The 17,390-nt window shown below is 43.0% G+C and overlaps 1 protein-coding gene across 2 annotated transcripts in view; it reads right to left on the bottom strand.

Moving 5' to 3' along the window:
* The window catches only part of SNX19 (sorting nexin 19), a 40,854-nt gene extending 23,901 nt beyond the window's left edge, over positions 1-16,953 (bottom strand). For both annotated transcript variants that reach the window (XM_044258219.1, XM_044258218.1), the window contains exons 1-8: positions 14,757-16,953; positions 12,457-12,595; positions 10,856-10,956; positions 10,620-10,739; positions 8,596-8,726; positions 7,186-7,282; positions 6,578-6,758; positions 3,757-3,886 (exon numbers count right to left, since the gene is read on the bottom strand). In XM_044258219.1, the coding sequence (XP_044114154.1) occupies positions 3,757-3,886; positions 6,578-6,758; positions 7,186-7,282; positions 8,596-8,726; positions 10,620-10,739; positions 10,856-10,956; positions 12,457-12,595; positions 14,757-16,460 (2,603 nt within the window). In that variant the 5' untranslated portion in view covers positions 16,461-16,953. The remainder of the gene's footprint in view (positions 1-3,756; positions 3,887-6,577; positions 6,759-7,185; positions 7,283-8,595; positions 8,727-10,619; positions 10,740-10,855; positions 10,957-12,456; positions 12,596-14,756) is intronic.
* Positions 16,954-17,390: the final 437 nt, after the last annotated feature.

The raw sequence follows: 17,390 nt of genomic DNA on the forward strand, positions 1-17,390 counted from the left end.
TTGATTCCAGCAGTTCTCCCCACCCATGTAACCAGTAATCCTAAAAAAATACTACTGAACTCTGTGTACTTAATCTACGCTTGTCTGTGGTATAAAGAGATGCAGGTGGTCTGCTTCCCAATGTAAGACACGGGAACACTCCGGTTATTGCTTTAACATATGAGCCCACTGGCCCAAAGTCACCTTGAAAGGACTTACGAAGTCTCTATTGGTTAGGTACTCTGTTCTGTGTTAACTCGGAGACAGGCACTGCGGGGACAATCGTAGCTCTGGGAGGAAACTAGTATAGAGTGGGCATCCTGAAGACACAAAAGCCATCCTGAAGACATAAAAGTAGAGCAAATTTGTGGCCACTAACTGGAGAAATTAGAAAGAGAAAATACTTTTTATCCTTCCTTCCTTTTCCTGAAGTGTAACTATTAAGATGTAACATCTACTGGACACCTTTTATGAACCTAAACCTAAACAGATTGATACTATTATTATTCTTATTTTCCAGATGAGGAAACCAAAGCTCAGAGAGATTAATTATAGCTGAGAAGTAGTAAAAGATGTAGATAAGAATCTGGGCTTTGGACTACCTGGTTTTGATTTCTGGCTCCACAACACATTAGCCTAATGATCATGAATAAGGCCCTCAGTATTAAACCCCAAGAGACTGTATAAAATGTGAAAAGTCGGGACTGAGTCCGTTTCATTAGCTATTGACCAGCCTGGTGCATAAAGGAGTCAGACCAAAACAATCTTCTAGCTGGACAGAGAGGTAAGAGTAGTTCAAGGTAAAGTGGATGAATGCTACAAACAGCCTGGACAACGGTCTACCAGTATGCTTATACCAGAGGGCACGATATATTTACTTCTGCACATCTCATCTGCTCCACTTTATCTCGGTCTCTTCCCTATCCCTAGAGAATTTATAATCATTACTCACTGAGGTAAACGCAATCTGGCTTAGAATTCTCAGTCTGAAATTTCCTTGTATTTAATTTCCCATAGAACCCTAACTATGTAAGATACTACTTTTTCAATGATCTGTCTGTAATTCTCAAATATATTTTTCTCTCCTTACCTGGTACTGGCTTAGCCCTTTAATATTCTGAGTTGTTCAAACTTTAGTAACCTTCATATATTTAATATAAGAATCTTAATCTTTTTATAAAATTTCTACTGACTCATCCATACTTTTCTGTTCCTCTGAATAATTTCTTATGTTTTGAAACCAATTCATCAAGCAAATGACTTCAAGGACAGAGGGTAATCAATTATCACATACTAGCTTGTTTTAGAATCTTCCAGTTTTTGGAAAGGAACTAGGAGACCAGAAAAGGGAAACTTAATAGAGGAAGAAAGAAATGAAGCATCGGTTAGCAATATTCACAGATGACTGAATAAAATACAGAGGCTTGACTTCAAGTATGAAGGTAATGAGAAAGGAAATGTTTATTGCATTCTCTAACATTTAATGAACACCTTCTATGTCCTGGGTCCCGTGTAAGTTGCTGTGGATATATAGCCACGTCTAGTCCTTAAAGAACTGATAGTCTAGTGCAAAGTTTCTCACCTTTGCACTACTGATATTTTGGGTAGGATGATTCATTGTTGTTTGGGGTGGGGGGCAAGGGGGGAGAATGCTGTTCTGTGTAGTGTAGAATGTTTAGCAGCATCCCAGGCCTCTACCCTCTAGATGAAATAGCTTTCTGCCTCTCTTCTCAGTTGTGACAAACACAAATATCTCCAGATGTTCCAAAGAGCCCTGGAAGAAAATTGCCCCCAACTTGAGTACCTCTAGTTTAGGTAAAGAAAATCATTTCTCTGTATACTGTAATAAGTATAATCATCAGAACTTTCAGAGTAAAAAAGAGAGCTCCTTAGTTCTGGAGGAAGGTGGGAGAGGATTCACAGAATAAATGACATTTAATGCTTAATTTTTTGAAAATTATTTAGCAGCAGACAAGAAAAGGAGGAGTTTTGGACATAGGGAATGAGAAAGAATGAGAGAGATAGAATGAGGAGGAGAAGAATGAACAGAAAAAGACCATTCTGGTAGAGATAAGAGGATGAATAAAGACCTGAAGAAAGAGAGACCACAGAGTGTATGGGCCACGATGAATGGTTTGCATGGGGGAGAATTAGAAATAAGGCTGGGACCAAGCCATGTCACATAGGAAAGGAGAAATTGTAATATAATAAATATATATTTAAACACAGTGGAGCCCTTTCTCAAACAAAAAATAACCCAGATTCCAGCCTATTACACTGACCAAAATGAAATTTCTTTGATTAGATCATGGTCTACTCAGTTTTCCCTTAGCTTCTAAAGCACCTCTGTGGAACCCCTAGAACTCTGGGAAACATAGTAGAAATATCACTTTTGTAGGCAATAGGGCACAACTGAAGGATATTAAGTGCAGACTATATATTCATATTTGCTTTTTGGAAAAAGCACTCTAGTGGCAGGGCTGAATATGGAAGAGGGACAAGGGGGAAAGTCAAAAGGCATGGCCATTGTCAGCATTTATATGTGGGTTTCGCGTGGAGACCAGTTGTCAGCTTCAACATGTAGGAAAAAGCACATTTGCTTTGGAGTTATACACATCTAGCTTCAAAGTCAAGGTGTCATTAACTATGACCTTATGTATGCTAGCTGACTTTGCCAACCTCTATTTACTTCTATAAAATGGGACGGCCTACCTCACTTGGCTGCTACAAGAAAATATATGTACACAGAGGTCAGGTGCTGACATATGATGAGCACTCAGAAAATATAAAAGTGCACTGTCTTCTTTCCCTAGGTCTTTTTATTATTAAATCTCCTTAAGCTTCTCTTATCTTAAGTAACTCTGAGAGTGGGAGGGGAGATTTACTTGCTCCTTGTTAATGGATTTTCTACTTGTAGAATGGACACATAATTCTGTTTTTAAAAAGAGTTTTTCTTTTTGGAGTGACCTATTATCATGAGCCACATGCTAAGAGAAGAAGTCCAGAATTTGACTTCTTCCTTTAGGATCTGCCAGGATGTCTCAAAAGGGAGAAATCAAAACAAGAATGGTCAAAACACAAGCATTGTGTATACCTGTCTGGTTCTGAGACTGTCTCTCTGACCATCTTGAGTTTAGCAGAGTTTGTGTTAGTTTCATGGTTAGGAAGTCAGCAGCTAAAGACTCCATCCATGTGCAGATCTTTTAGGAGATACAAGTGGTGTTGGGATCACAGTCCACGCTTTATATACAAGAATACTTTTACTCCTTACCATCCTGTGTAAGTACTTCTTTAGTTGTGAATGTTTACACGCCTTTTGGAGAAAACAATCTTTATTTTCAGAGAACTGATCTGTTTTCTCCTTGTTTCATTGTTTATCATCACAGTAAATAGATGCTGTCAGTGAAGAGCAATGTCCATTGCAACGTTGGAAGGTATAGGTCTAGGGGGTATAACTGGGTGGAGAATCGATCCCCGAGTAGGAAGAGTTGAGGTGAAGTGTTTTAAGATCACAGACAGTGTAACTCAGTGGATTATGCCAGAAGTCTTAGAGAAGCAGACCCATTTATACTTTAGACGTTGAGGTGATTAAGACAAGCCTTTTGGCACTCTTCAGGCAGTCTTCATCCTATGCACCTATGACAGAGTCTCTGTCTTTCCTCATGACTGCAGGTTTCCTGGACTCTACTCTTTCCCTCTCCAGTGAAGAATTCAGCATCATATCCAACTCTTGTCCAATCTGAGACTCTAATACGATGAAGAACTCTACCATCTTACCTCTGAACTAAGGTCCCAAATACAAGATGAAGAACTTTCTGAATGTTTTCTGTACATAGCCATCTCCACTGTTCCATCAGCAGCAAGAGGAGCAGATCTAGGGCTGTGTCAGCTAGCTCTGTCTCTGCTCCTGGGGAATGAAAAGGCATCAAAAGTAACTCAGGGAGTACTTGGGTGGCTCAGTGGGTTAAAAACTCTGCCTTCAGCTCGGGTCATGATTCCAGGGTCCTGGAATCGAGCCCTGCATTGGGCTCCTGCTTGGCAGGGAGCCTGCTTCCTCCTCTTTCTCTCTGCCTGCCTCTGCCTACTTGTGATCTCTGTCTCTCAAATAAATAAATAAAATCTTAAAAAAAAAAAAGTAACCCAGAAGAGACCCATTCTGGAGGAACATATTTCAACGCACCAGGTATTCACCGTTTTATCAATCGTCTTATATTTCTGTAATTCTTCTGTACTCAAATCAAGAGATGGTTTACTTTATATCTAGGAAGTTCAGTGACAGGCTCTGTATTTCTTTATAATTCTTTGTTTATATTCCTTAGTCACTCAGTAATATTTATCTTTCTAAAAGATTTTGCACATAATTATTTTGCCTATCTAGCTTCTGTTTCTTTTGTACTTCCCCCGCAGGAACTGAATACATTCTATTCCAAGTAACTACTCCCAAATAATGACTAACTGGAACTGGCAAAGTTCAGTCTCTTCCATTCTTATATTCCACTGGCCTCCACAAAGCATCATGGAAATGTTGTGGGCAACAGATTTGGGGAAATTTTGGGGATTCATTCCCCTGTAAACAAGTTTGCTTTGAAAGTATCTCCATTACACAGAGCTACTGGGTTGGGATCCAGAAGGCTTTAGTTTTTGGTTTTGAGATAACATGTGGTTTGAGGAAGAACACTCCACCTTTGGTAACATATGCCATAACAATGACTGATTTCTTCCTCTCTCAAAGAACGGTAAGACCACAAGTAACTTCACACCCATGTTAAGCTCCTGAACAGATGTACTTTATGGATGGAAGCATCCATTCTTTAACCCCGTTCAGGGGGCCCCATGTCATCCGTGATATGCTTCCTAGGAGATGTCCCCAGGAATACATAATGTTCCAGAATGAATCTCAGCAATCTGGTGCTACTGCTGTGATTAATATCATAATTAATCATCAACAATAATTTTGTTAGTCCTGGACCAAAGGGTATTGTCTTAGCCAGCTTGCCCAAACTCTCTTCCATAAAGGGCTCTTTACGACATTAATAACTCCAGATTTGGATGAATCTTTGAGAACCAAATCCTACTTTTTTTCTTAATCTCATCTAATATATTTCTCTCTCTCTCTCTCTCTCTCTATATATATATATATATATATATATTTTTTTTTTTTTTTTCTGCAATGCATTTCAAGGGGGCATGGGAACTGGTATGTTTATTTCCAGTCATTTCCTCAAAGACAGGATATTCAGTTCCTTGGGAAACAGTACCATGCAGAGCATCAGCCACCCTTCTGGATTTTATGATTTTCTCAAGTCTAGCATTTACCTAGAGCTGCCACCATGTGGTGATAGCCTGTCATAGCAGTAAAAAATAAGAGAAAACAGAGGGAAGAGAGTCCTTTGGAAGAAAACGCTAAGTTTCGCATCATGTGAGCATTTTGTTTCTCAGGGCTAGAAGAAAACCTCACACATAAACTATACCCTTAGAGATATGATGTTCAAAATTTACAGGCTTGACTTTCTCTTATTTGTAACTTCCTAGAGCTCTCTGATGCTTTTGCTGTTTTAACACTTCATTTACTTAACCAGTGAGATATGTGGGAAGATATCAGATATGTGGGTTTTTTCACACAGCTAAGCTGAGGTCCATAAAGCAGAGGTCAGGTGACTGTTCAAGTACACCTGAGAAACAATGCTGAAATCAGTTTTTTTCTCCCCTCTTCCCCCAGGATTTTGTGATCTTTTCTTTTCAATGGGAGACTGTCTTATTGGAACTGAAAACTTTTTTATAAGTTCTAGCTTAGCAAACATACTAATACCCAGGGCTCCCAATTCTTCCTCTGTAAAAAAACAAAACAAAACAAAACAAAACAAAACAAAAAACAACTGCATTTTTTGGGGGAAGCAAACCTCCCTGTCCTCACCTCTTCTCCCTTCCTGCTCTATGCTGGGGAACCGGGTGGTGTCATTTGTTACAGTAGTAAATAAAACAGAAGGAAAAGATCCAGGAAAAAGGGAGAATTCCATCTTGAGCTTTCAGTTGCTCTATGGTACATCAAAGTGGAGATTTCTGGTAAGCAAGTGGAAATATGACATCCAATATTTCGGCATCGTCAGCACATGTTAGACTTAAAATCAAGAATACAAATGAGATCACTCAGGGGGAGTATACAGAGTAAGAACAGAGAGCCAAAAATAAAGTTCTGGAAGGGTACTTAGGGAACCAACAAAGGGGACAGAGAAGAGATCACAAGAGAGGTAGAGAGAAAACCAGAAAGGGGTACCAAAGACACAAAAGAAAGTTCGTAGGTCAAGGGAGTCCAAAGATGCCAAACCATGGCAAAAATAACATAAGATAATATTATATTCATGGATCTTATTTTGCTGGACCAGAACTCCCTGTTTTTGTCCCCTGCTGAGTCCTGTTTGACTCAGCTCTGGGGACTGTGTCAAATTCTTCTTTGTATCCCAGGACTCAGCACAGTACCTCAAACACTGGTGTTTAATACATGGCTTGCTTAGCTGAACACAAAAGAAATTACATCAATGAATCCCGACTGTCACACCCTGCCTCCCTTCTCTGTGGGGACGGAGATCTTGTCACATACCTGGATCACCACTGCGGAGATCTTGGGCAGGCACAGCTGCATCAGACAAGTAACCATCCATACAACCTTTAGGGATTTGTTCTGGATCTTTTCCTGCGGCTTCTGCTGGCTGCATTTCTAATAACTTTGTCTGTTTTTCAATAAAGGATTCCATCACAGATGTGGATAGGATTTCTGACTCCTGAAGAAAGTGCCAGTGTCATATCACATAAAGAATGAAGAAAATAGGAGAGTAACCATGGCCTTTCAGCTTCTTCCTATTCCTTGCCTGCACTAAGTATCATGAGTATAGAACCCAACTAACTCTGTGGCCACCTTTGGAAACTTCTCACTTTCTACCTAAATCCCAAGTAAAACAATGCCTTTGTATTCTCATTCACTGCAAATACATTTGGGTCATTTGTTCTCTCCCAGGAACTGGCCTTCCTTCTCATTCTGCCATCTTTTATTATAAGCCCATGACCCCTGAGTTTAGAATAAAAATTAGAGATCTAGATGCTGGTTAAGTCCTTTAGCAAGGCATCTTTATCTCTCCTAACTTTGGAGAATGTAACTGCAGGATCAACATCTCAGCTATTAATTCCAGGAGTTATCTAGGAACTTCTTACCACATTGCCTTCCTGGAGACCATAGAGAATCTTCTCAGGTGCCTCAGTGATATTCAGTGCTGGAGCAATCTTACTGGAGGAGAACCTCAATCTGGACCTGGTATTGACACAAAAGAGCAGAAACAACATAATTTATGGCTTTGATCTCCAAACAAAGGGCTGATAAGTATTGATACCTTAAAAAAACAAGAACACCCATACTTATTCTTGGGAGCTTACTATGATCAGAGTTGCCAGGAGAGACCTGGTCCTGAAATTCCCAAAATGATATACATTCTGGCAGTTCTTAATACATAGCGCAACCACTGCACTAAGCTATGTCCACAATGCATTTGTGAAAAGGCTTTTGCTAATGTAAAATAGGGGCCAGCCTATCCTGGTTGTATTCCCACAAGCTAAAAAATGGCTAGCATATACTATCTACTCATTAAAAATTTGTTGGAGATTAAATTGACAAGTGGCATAAACCAAGGTTTTTGTTGCCGTTGTTCATGCCCTTTTCATACATCCACTTACTCTCCCAGTGTTCCAAATAAAAGTAGGGAAGGAACCACAAGTGCTAACCTCATATTTCAAGGCTCTTATAAGCACAGATATCACAGTCATCCTTCAAAATATGGGCTCAGTTAAAAAAGGCTAAAAACTGTGTTATTGTTGGTCCATGAGACACGAACATAGAAAAAGACAGTCAGGCAGACATACAGAAACAGACAGACAAACTCTCCACCCTTCCCTCTCCTTCCTCCAACACATGCACACACACCCACACACACCCACACGCGCGTGTGCAGACATACACACACACATTCTCTTCTCTCTTTCACTCACTCACTTACTCTTTCTCTTCATAATGGTCCAGGTACAGATATGAAGTCTGCAGTTAGGGGTAAGTGTGATGCTCTTCCCTTCCACATGCTGGTTTTGGAAGGATAGATGTGGGACCCTAGCACAGGACAGAATAGCCTAAAATAGGCCCTATATGTGTTCATCCTGGCCCTTTCCTGTTTATTGCTAGTATGTGCATCTTCTGAGCTAAGATTTCCAGAAATGATGACAGAGATCAGTTATAAGTCTTAGTTCTTAATAGGAAAGAAACATTTCAATTTTCCAGGAAAATAGAAAAGAAGAATATCCATATTCTACAGTTTTCCTTCTAGTCAAAACTCCATAGTCAGTTTAAGCCCTGGGTTCCCATGGCAAGACAAACATTTAGCAGGGATACCTATGCTGGATCTCAGGCTCCTTTGGGATGAGCACTGAAGAGTGTGGGGTCTGGCTTTGTATAAAAACTGGTATGTATGTCCCATCTCCTCTCTCCTAGGGCCAGAAAGTGGGGATAGACTTTGGCTGAGGACTGGCAATCATCCTGAGATTTGGAAAGGGTCCCCGCGTGACCAAAGGGATTCTCACTTGCTGGGCTTCTTGCCTTCTGTCTGGGGCTTGGTTTCTGTCTCGGCCTCACTCAGCTCTTCTGTGGGGCTCTGGGGTTCGGAGCGAGGAAATGCTGTCTTCAGTGTATCCACGATAGCACTTACCACCATCTGCAGGGGTCAAGGTGCAGGGTCAGACAGAAACCACCAAATGAGCAGTTGTCTTATGGTGCTTTATGCAATGAAGATGAGCAGATAGCCAGGCTAGTTAATGGAGCCTTTTCATCAGCATAGTCAGATACCAGACAGATTTCCTGGCAACTATCCCCCCTTTTCTCAGTGGCCATAAAAATCTGCTTCCTCACAGAGTTAAGACAAACAATGCCATGGGAAAAGAAGCCAAAACAAACAATGAGATAAATAAAAAGCTGGGAGTTCTGCAGGCTGGTGAAATACTTTTCATTTTTCAATTTCTTTTCTTGCATATGAAGGAATGATTTTTCATTTCCAAATCAATAATACTTTCACTAAGATATAAATAAATGGAAGTGATACAGGTAGGAATATATGGAAAAGAGAAAGAGTAAAGATTATCAAATAAGAAATACATTCTAGAAGCATATATAATATTAACACGCTCAGAGTAATTCACAGAGTAAAGAACTGTTTTTTTCAGTTAATCCACACAATTTCTCTTCTTTACAGAAAGAGTAACAAAAATTACTCATGTCAAAATTAAGGAATAATTGGTAAGAGTTGACATAAACTACTCGTAAAGACCAAATAAAACAATCCTCACTGAAGAGCAAGAGTTGTGTATATTTTTCAGAATGGAAAAACGGCACAAAGATATATGCTAAAAAGGAAAATTCACAAAAGAAACCCTAAAATACTAAAGAAGTAAAGAGAAATCTTTACTTTTCCTTTGGTGCTCCTTGCTAATTAACACTGCCGGCTCACAGCAGCATCATGCCTTCCTTAATTCTTGCCTGTGTTTATCCTCTACAAAGAACATAGCCAGCACAGCAGAGACAAGGCTGAAGTGATGGGGTAAGATGACGGTAAAGAACAGGGGTAACAAACCAGGGAAAGAACAAGAGGACAGCATGAATTGATAATGCAGCTTAGAAAATTTAACTTGTTCTCAAGGCTCACAAAATTGTAGTTGCGGAGAGGGTTCTTATCTGCTCTGTTCACTCTTGTATCACCAGCAGTTAGTCCTGTTCATGGTCAAGCTCATACTTGACCAGGGAAACAGTAAGTGGCTGGTAAGTCAGTGAGTGAACACATCTGTATAGATGGACACATCCTCATGGAATTCTGGGAATTCTACTTCCTCCCTCCCTTTTCAGTTTGCAGCTTTTTCTTCATAGCAATGAATGTCTCCTAATTCCTACCACGATATTCCACTTTTCCATTTTATCTCCTGAAATCTAGAGAGAGACCCACCTTCTCCAGTGAGTCAGTGGTTTCTAACCTTTTTAAACACATGCCATCTTTGGATAAACATAAACCTCAGACTTGTGCCCTGGAGACTCTAAAATCATCTGGTAATCCCTGCTTACAGGATATAATGTGTTGTACAAATGCCCTTCTTCTACCATCTCCAAAGGTTCTGAGCTAACCTCTTGAAAAGTATAATTCTTTCCATGCTCTGTTCTCCAACAGAGAGTCACCACACCAGTCTAAATCCAGCTTTGTGTCCTGTCTTGGGGCTCTTTTTCCTGAGTGACCAACACCAGGAATGATCCTTACCTCCAGGAGACTTTTCTGCCACCATTGATCTATGGAAGTACGGATCTATCCTTATCTTCCTCCACTGAATAACAACAATGTCATAATATTGTCTAGGAGATGTGTGAACACATATAGTGTCATAGTTGCCCACTGTAATTCAGCAAAGTGATGGTCCAACCAATATTTGCAACAGGTCTTAAAAATTCTCATCCACATTCCATGGACTCCTCTCTGCTGTCTCTCCCCACCCCCAAACTCCTTTATTTTTTAATCCTTGCATACACTCTGGTGAGAAACTAAAGCTGAGCACAGTGGCCCTGCTGGTACCTTGTCTATTCTGGACACCATGAATGGTTTCTTGACAAAGGCAATCCGAGCATCTGTGTTCAGAGCAAGGAACTCCTGCATCTCCTCACTGTTAGCGATCTCTGGAATGGCACAGAGTTGCTGCAAAAGACACAAGAAGGATTTCAAAGAGAAATTCTGGTCCCCAGGTCTTTCCAGGTTGGCTCGGGTATCTGGTAATTAGAATGAGAACACAGCCAAAACAGAAGGATGCTGACCTTTAGAAAGGATTCCAGGAGGCTCTTTCGGGCTTCTACTCTGTCACTATCCATGTTGCCAAATGGAAGATCCGGAAAGAGCTTTTTAGGACCCTTCACGTCTTAAAAAAACAAAACACAAACTCATTCACTTAACATTTACTGAGAGATATTCCATATAAGATACATCATATATGCAAAGAAAACAGAATGGTCGAATATATTCCTAAGACCTTATTTTATTTTTTTTATTTAGGGAGTTCCAAATATATCCCAAGGATATAGTACCTACACTCTACTCTTGTTATCAGTATTCAGGATAAGGTAGAGGAAGCCTTATGCCTCAGGAGTTACAAATGAGGGCTCTGAAGTCCAGCTGCCCAAGTTTAAATTTTAGCTCCAATCCCTACTATGAGAATGACCTTCAGCAGTTGCCTAATCCTTCTTTGACGTTTCTCTCTGTAAAGTGGGGATAATGACAGTTATCTAATCCATAAGCTGTTCAGAGAATTAAGTGAGCTAATATGTGTAAAGTACTTAGAAGAGAACCTGGCAAAAGTTTTCAAGCTCAGTTCAGTGGTAACTATTATTATTAAGAAAGAAAATGCAGGAACGCCTGGGTGGCTCAAAGGGTTAAAGCCTCTGCCTTCGGATCCAGTCATGATCCTGGGGTCCTGGGATCGAGTCCCGCATCAGGCTCTCTGCTTAGCAGGGAGCCTGCTTCCCTTACTCTCTCTCTCTGCGTGCCTCTCTGCCTACTTGTGATCTCTGTCTATCAAATAAATAAAATCTTAAGGGGCGCCTGGGTGGCTCAGTGGGTTAAGCCGCTGCCTTCGGCTCAGGTCATGATCTCAGGGTCCTGGGATCGAGTCCCACATCGGGCTCTCTGCTCAGCAGGGGGCCTGCTTCCCTTCCTCTCTATCTGCCTGCTTCTCTGCCTACCTGTGATCTCTGTCTGTCAAATAAATAAATAAAATCTTTAAAAAAAAAAAAATCTTAAAAAAAGCAAAATGAAAGAAAGAAAATGCATTACTGAAATCCCCAACTTATGCCTAAACTGATTAAAAGGTTTATTTGGGTAATCATCAGTTTTGTAGGTTTTTTTTGTTTTTTTTTTGTTTTTTTTTAAATCAAAGTAGCTGGCTTACTAGCTTATTTTTAGAGTTAAATTTTATTACATTTTCTTACTGTTCCTGTGCCTTATGGGTGTCAAATAGCAAACACACAAAAAGCCTGGTTGTTAAAGGAAGGATGGCGAGTATTTCTGGATACTATTTTAATATTTAAGAGCAATCCATGTCTGCATGCATGTGGAAAAGTTGATTTAACTCCTTACACTACCTCACGGACACAGGTGGAAACGTGAAAGTTTCTTAAGCTTAAACTAGATGGGCCACAGAACAAAGCATTAAATGGCAAAGAAGTACCTCAGAAAGAATGTGGTCAGTGCTATCCAGCACTAAAACCCAAAACATATGAAAGCAAACTGGCAGAACACGGGCCCCTTATTGCTGTGTTCTCCTCCTGTATCCCTCCCCACAAACTACTAGGCCTCCAGCCTCTCAGATCAGGGGGCTAGATGTGGAAAACAAGAAGGCAGTCTGGGCTGGGAAACTCCTGACTTTTGATGAACTTTCGGAGATCTGATTTCTCCTCCAGACGAGTCTGTAGATTCAGGAACTCGCGGTAGCGGCGATTCACAGTGTGGTAGGCCACCTGCTGCAGGCCGCTGCTGTTCTCACCATCCAGGGCCGTCTCATACTGTTGAATGAACACATTTGTTTAGGGCATCAGCTCAATGGCCACAAAGTAAGAGCACAGCAGAGGTAAAGGGAGGGAAAAGTTTCTATTCTCTTTATTTTTTCCTTTTCTTTTTTAAAATTTATTTGACAGAGAGCGACACATACACAAGTAGGCAGTGTCAGGCAGAGGGAGAGGGAGAAGCAGAATCCCACTGGGCAGGGAGTCTGATGTGGGGCTCAATCCCAGAACCCTGGGATCATGACCTGAGCCAAAGGCAGAAGCTTAACTGTTACTGAGCCACCCAAGTGCCCCACTTCTGAACCTACTAGATCCGACTGCTGCTCTGAGTTGCAATAAATAACTTGAATTCCCAGGATAGCTGAATTAAGGAATGAGATGTGCTCCCCAACATATGTGGCCCAGAAAGAGAAATGAGTTTTGCTATTCTCCATTCCTTCCTTCTCCCTCAAAACCCCTTCCTACAAAAACTTTCTTTACTTATAAAACAGCTGTAGGACTCCTGGGTGGCACAGGCAGTTAAGGGTCCAACTCTTGGTTTCAGCTCAGGTTTTGACCTCACGGCCATGGGATCGAGTCCTGCGTCAGGCTCCACACTTGGAGTGAATTCTGCTTGTGATGGTCTCTCCCTCTCCCTCTGCTCCACCCACTTATCATTCTCTCTCTGAAATAAATAAATCTTTTCAAAAAATGGCTATATTAATATTTTTCAAATCTCAAAGAGTATAAAACAGAAGGTACAAGAGCACCTCTTTCACTCCTAAATTATAGGTTGGACATTATAAAAGGATAACCATTTGCCATTATACTTGACCAGTGATTATTTATGTTATTTAGGGAGAAGAACAAATAATCCAAAACAGCTGATGAATAAAATCATTTGTTTGCCTGGAATGTATTAGAGGAACATGTGTTTTTATTTTGCTTTGGGCAGATTAATTATTATTCTTGGAGCTAAATTGTTTTTTTTTTTTTTTCCCCTAAGCACATATCATCTGTATGATTGTAAGTCACATGAATACTGGAGATGTTGTAAGGGGTCAAAGTTCCCTGTCTTCATATGTGTGGAGGGCCAGTATGTGGGGAAAGAGAACTTGTACTGAATGTTCCCCCAGAGCAAACACCCTGAGCAGCATGAAAGCTGCAACTCAGTGCAGGGTAGACTTTTTGACAGAGTAGTTAAGATATAATGAAATGATGTGCAAGAACTATGTATGTACTTGTTCTCATTAGGGGTGGGTTACCATTTTTGTTTGGAGGAGGCATTATATTGTGGGGCAAGTGATGGAACACATAATCTCTTTGTTGGTGGGTTTAAGGCTGTGTTAAAATTTTCTAGAGCCAGAGTGAAGTATTCATCATGAACTGACATAAGCAAAGTAATAGTCCCTCAGACCAGCACTGTGAAGGAAAGGCCTGGGTAAGAGACCCAGACAGAATTCAAGGTGGGGCTCTCAATCCTGGAGCACCTGGGAGTTTCTGTGGAAAGGTCTGCTCCCTGAGTGACACTAACAGCACACATATATTTCCAAACCTGGCTACTCCTCAAAAATGAGTTGGGCTTCTTTTTAAATAGATTCTGATAGGCTCTGATAGAGCTGAATGAAAATTTATAAAAATACCCTCTTCTGGTGAATGGGAGGCAGTCTACCCTAACGCCAGTTTCAGGGAGCCACTGCTGTAACTGAATTCACCATCTAATACATGAACCCCTTCATATCATCTCTGCCAAGTAGTTCCTACTTCTGTGCTTAAATACCACTAGGAATGAGGAGGCTATTAAACCTTCTGAGACTATATATATATATATATATATCCTAAACAAAGTACAAAAGATACTAGTAACTAAAAAAGGAAAGAAAGAAATTAACAAGGAGGTTTGGAAAGAGAATTTCTGGACAAGCCTCTATATTGGAACCACTGAAAAATATAGACCCTCAGTATCCTAAGAACCCTGAGATTCTAGGATTGTTTGCATAGATACTGAAGAAAAGCCAGCTCTGCTTTACAAATGATCTTCAGACCATTCACATATAGAATGCTGAATTGAACATAGTAAATGAAGAGTAGCCTCTCTCCTTTAGAACACTAGCTTCATTGGCTCTGCTCTCCAAACCCATTCCCAGCACAGAGTGGGTGACCGTAATTCTAATCCTGTTACCTTCACTGTGTAGAGTGTGTATGGGTGGAATCCAGTGCCACTGTGCTCTCGAGCAGTAATGGTACCAGTGATACGAAGGTTCTGGATGACAACTGGGCCATCTGGACTGCTCAGGGGCTCAAAGCTGAAGGTGGCTGAGGTGAGAGGACCAGTTGGAGAAGAGGAAAGCAGAACCTGTGGCAGACTAGGATCTACAGAGCTCCCGTCATTGGTGAGATCCTTCTCTAAGCCTGAGGGTCGTGGGAGGCAGGTCCTTTCTGGATCTGTCAGCAAAGCTGTAAGAGAGGTGACATCTCCTTGTTCCACTTCCTTGTCTGCTGTGTCAATGTGGATCTCTGGGCAGGAAGTCAGCATGGAGACTAGCAGCCCTGTCTCTGTTTCTGTTCTTGGGCCCTCCTCGGGCTCTGCTCCTTCAATTCCTTCGGATCCCTCAATATCCTTAGACTCCAGAGACTGGGGACCCTCCAGGGCACACAGGGCATCCTGGATCCTGTCAGAGAGGAAGTTGCCTGGGGTCATGAGCATGATGGTTTCCTTGCTCAGCTCAGACAATGGAGACTCCAGCTCTGTGTCTTCACATAAAAACAAAGGGCCTCGAATATCTGGCTGCAGGAAATGAGATGAGTTGTTTCCTATTTTTCTCTCTTCTGGCAGGCCACCCAGTTCTCCCTCTATTGCTTCACGGCCTTCTTCAACTTCCGGGGAGTGGTGGGAAGGCCCGTCTGGCTCACTACAGTTTAGTAGCACTGGCGCTGCTGCTGGAGAAGGGGCTCTCACTTCCGGGAGGCTCTGTACCTCAACAATCAGTGGCAGAGATGTGGGCACTGAGGGCTTTTCCAGGGCACTGGCTTGGGAAGTCGATTTAACCACTGCTGTCGGATTATTTCTGGCCTTTGAAAAGATGCCCACAAGTACAAGGTGGATCCAGTCAGGATCTGACAGCCTGCTGATCAGTGGTAAGATTACATTGCAAGTAATGAGTTCCACCACGACATGGCGACCGGTCCGGGTCTCCAAGTGGGGCTTTGGCACTAATCCTTGAAGCAACAAATTTACAATGCCACGTGTATAGGTGACCTCAGTGGTGACGCTCTGTACAGCAGGATGTGGGGCAGCAGCTCGGCAGTAAGCCTCCCAGAGCTGGGAGGGATCAATGGTACCACTCTGCTTCCCAGCCAGGGCTTCCTTCGCCTGAATATAGCTCTGCAGGTGACAACCGCAGAGAGTCAGAACCCTCTGTGCAAGAGCATGACTGTCCACCATGCCCATCCTCCTCCGGAGCTCCTGGACCAACCCTCTCATGGCAGCCTCCATTTCTTCCTCAAAGGCTGGCTCCTGGCTCACAGTGCGATACCACGATGACACAAAGTCCCGCATAATCATCTGGATGGTGCGGTCGATCTCCTGCTCCAGTTGCCTCTCTGCCTCAGGATTTGGAGGGCAGGTGGCCACTGGGATGAAGCGTTCCAGGTGCAACCGACCTGAAGCCCCCACAATGGCATTTGAGCCCAGCCATCCTCCCAGCACCGCTAGTAATGCGGACAAAAGGCACAGGAGCCACACATTGACCAGAAAGTGGATGATCAGGAGCCAGCCGAGCACAATCCCCACAGCCATCAGCTTCCGGCTACTCAGCAGGTTATTGAGGTTCCAGCTCGACCCAGCTGGAGCCTCTTGTAACGAGGACACTGTCTCCGCCTTCATGGCTTAAAGGGGCAGATGGCTACCCAGTCGATCGATCGCCCTCTTTCTACTTCACCTGAGTTCGGGAATGGGGCGTTAACGTACGGAGACAAAGCTATCTGGGTTGCTATTCAGGGACCGGGGCAGGACTCTGGGTCCTCGGAGTCCTACACGCACCGCAAAGCCACAGAGGCAGCTGCGCTTCTCCCCCTCGCTCCAGCCCCTTCCAGCGGAGACGCCGCTCTCGGAGACTCCGAGGCCTTCATAATGCAGAGGTCGGAGAGCCTCCGCACTGCCTGGGGAGGGCGGGGCTGGGCCTCGGCGTCCCTCACCCAACACTTACAGACGCCGAACACCGGGTCATACACCGCTGGGGGGGGGGCGCGCCCAGACCGAACCCCGATTTGTGGGGTACACAACAGTGTCTTCGCCGCCGCCCTCGGAGGAACTCTCCCCCGGGCTCGGTTCCCCGGGCGACTGCAATCAGCCACCCGGTTTCTGTCACGGCTGCCGGCCGGCAGCTGCCGGCGACAACTTCCGGGTCGACGTCGGCAGAGCGGGGCATGCTGGGAGAACGGCCGCGCGTCCCGAGGAGCGGCGCTGCGCGCGGCTCCCCCTGGTGGTGAGGATCGGCCGTGACAACACCAGCGGAAAGGGGTCTCCCAAACCCTTGCTTGCAGAAGCCTTGCTGAAGGGTGAGCTAAGTTCCGAAAGCCGTGTGGAGCACAGAGGAGCCTTGCAGGCAGTAACCCTCGAAGACTGAGACTTCTAGCTTTGTTAAATGGAGTCGGCCAGCATTTTTTACTGCTTAGGCAAACTCTCAGTAATCCAGTTTGTTTTAATCCCATGCGGACATTTTTTAATTGACTTGATACATTTTAACATTTACCCCGCTCCCTCCTGGGGCCCCCCTGCAGCCCCCAGTACACCGCTCCTGTACCTTGTTCTCAG

The sequence above is a fragment of the Neovison vison genome, chromosome 7 (assembly GCF_020171115.1).
Source record: "Neovison vison isolate M4711 chromosome 7, ASM_NN_V1, whole genome shotgun sequence".
Taxonomy (NCBI): Eukaryota; Metazoa; Chordata; class Mammalia; order Carnivora; family Mustelidae; genus Neogale; species Neogale vison.